A 1,157-nucleotide genomic window follows, 5' to 3' on the forward strand; every position below is an offset into this window, starting at 1 on the left:
GTGTGTGTACAGGTGTGTACATGTGTGTACAGATGTGTACAGGTGTGTGTAGGTGTGTAGGTGTGTGTACAGGTGTGTACATGTGTGTACAGGTGTGTACATGTGTGTACAGATGTTACACACGTGTGCCTCCTCTTGGTGTGTGGGGGGTGCCCACGGGGGTGGCTGTGGGTGCGCCCACACTCATTTACACAATCCCAGGGATCCTTCTCCCCTCTCCCCCTCTCCTCGGATGGTTGTAATAATATTCTGGCTCCTCTCCAAGTATCGGGGTTGCCATGGAAACAATAAAACTGCAGCGATTTCGGGCTCCGCCGTCTCCCGTGGTAAACGTGGAAGCGCTGGAGCGGGAAGGGGGCGATTCCCGGTGTCCTCAGCCCCTGCTGGGGGACACTGCCCGTGCCCCCTGGGCTCACCCGGCCTGGCACACCCTCGGGGCTTCTGGGTGGCCAACCCAGGGCTGGGGGGTTTCTATGGAAACCGTGGGATGGTGGCTGGAAGCACCTTTTCCGTGGACCAAACCCAAAATACACTTTGTGTGTGTGCGTGTCTGTGTGTCTGTGTGTCTGTGTGGCTGTGTGGCTGTGTGGCTGTGTGTCCGTGTGGCTGTGTGTCCGTGTGGCTGTGTGTCTGTCTGTCTGTGTTTGTGTGTCTGTGTGTCTGCGTGTCCGTGTGTGCACACACGGGAGCTCCGGGCGAGGGACTGGCTGGCAGGGGGGATTTGTCCCCACTCAGAGGTGTCTCAGCACCTTGGGGACCCATTTGGGGACCCCAGGGAGACACAAGCATGAGGCAGAGGGAGCTGGGCAGTGCTCAGAGGGAGGGGCTGCACGGGGGGAGATGTGTGGGTGCTGCTTGTGCACCCCCAGGGCTGGAGGGGTGCAGGGCTGAGGGTGCCCCGGCGCTCCCAGGGCTGAGGGTGGCACTGGATTTGCTCCCTGAAGGGTGAAGTGAGCCCTGCAGGTCCCAGCCTTACACGGAGCTGCCGTTAAGGGGGTGTTTCCCTGCAGGGAGGACCCGCCGTGGTGCTGCTCCAAAATGCACAGGACCACCAGGATAAAGATCACCGAGCTGAACCCCCACCTGATGTGCGCCCTGTGCGGCGGCTACTTCATCGACGCCACCACCATCGTGGAGTGCCTGCACTCCTGTGAGTG

The 1,157-nt window shown here is 60.6% G+C and overlaps 1 protein-coding gene across 1 annotated transcript in view; it reads left to right on the top strand.

The window, feature by feature from the left end:
* The first annotated feature begins 910 nt into the window (after positions 1–910).
* PCGF2 (polycomb group ring finger 2) overlaps positions 911–1,157 on the top strand; it is a 16,375-nt gene continuing 16,128 nt past the window's right edge. Inside the window, exon 1 of the mRNA XM_029965857.1 lies at positions 911–1,150. Within this exon, the coding sequence (XP_029821717.1) occupies positions 1,039–1,150 (112 nt within the window). The 5' untranslated portion in view covers positions 911–1,038. The remainder of the gene's footprint in view (positions 1,151–1,157) is intronic.

The sequence above is a fragment of the Manacus vitellinus genome, unplaced genomic scaffold (genome assembly GCF_001715985.3).
Source record: "Manacus vitellinus isolate BGI_N305 unplaced genomic scaffold, ASM171598v3 scaffold_120_pilon, whole genome shotgun sequence".
Lineage (NCBI taxonomy): Eukaryota > Metazoa > Chordata > Aves > Passeriformes > Pipridae > Manacus > Manacus vitellinus.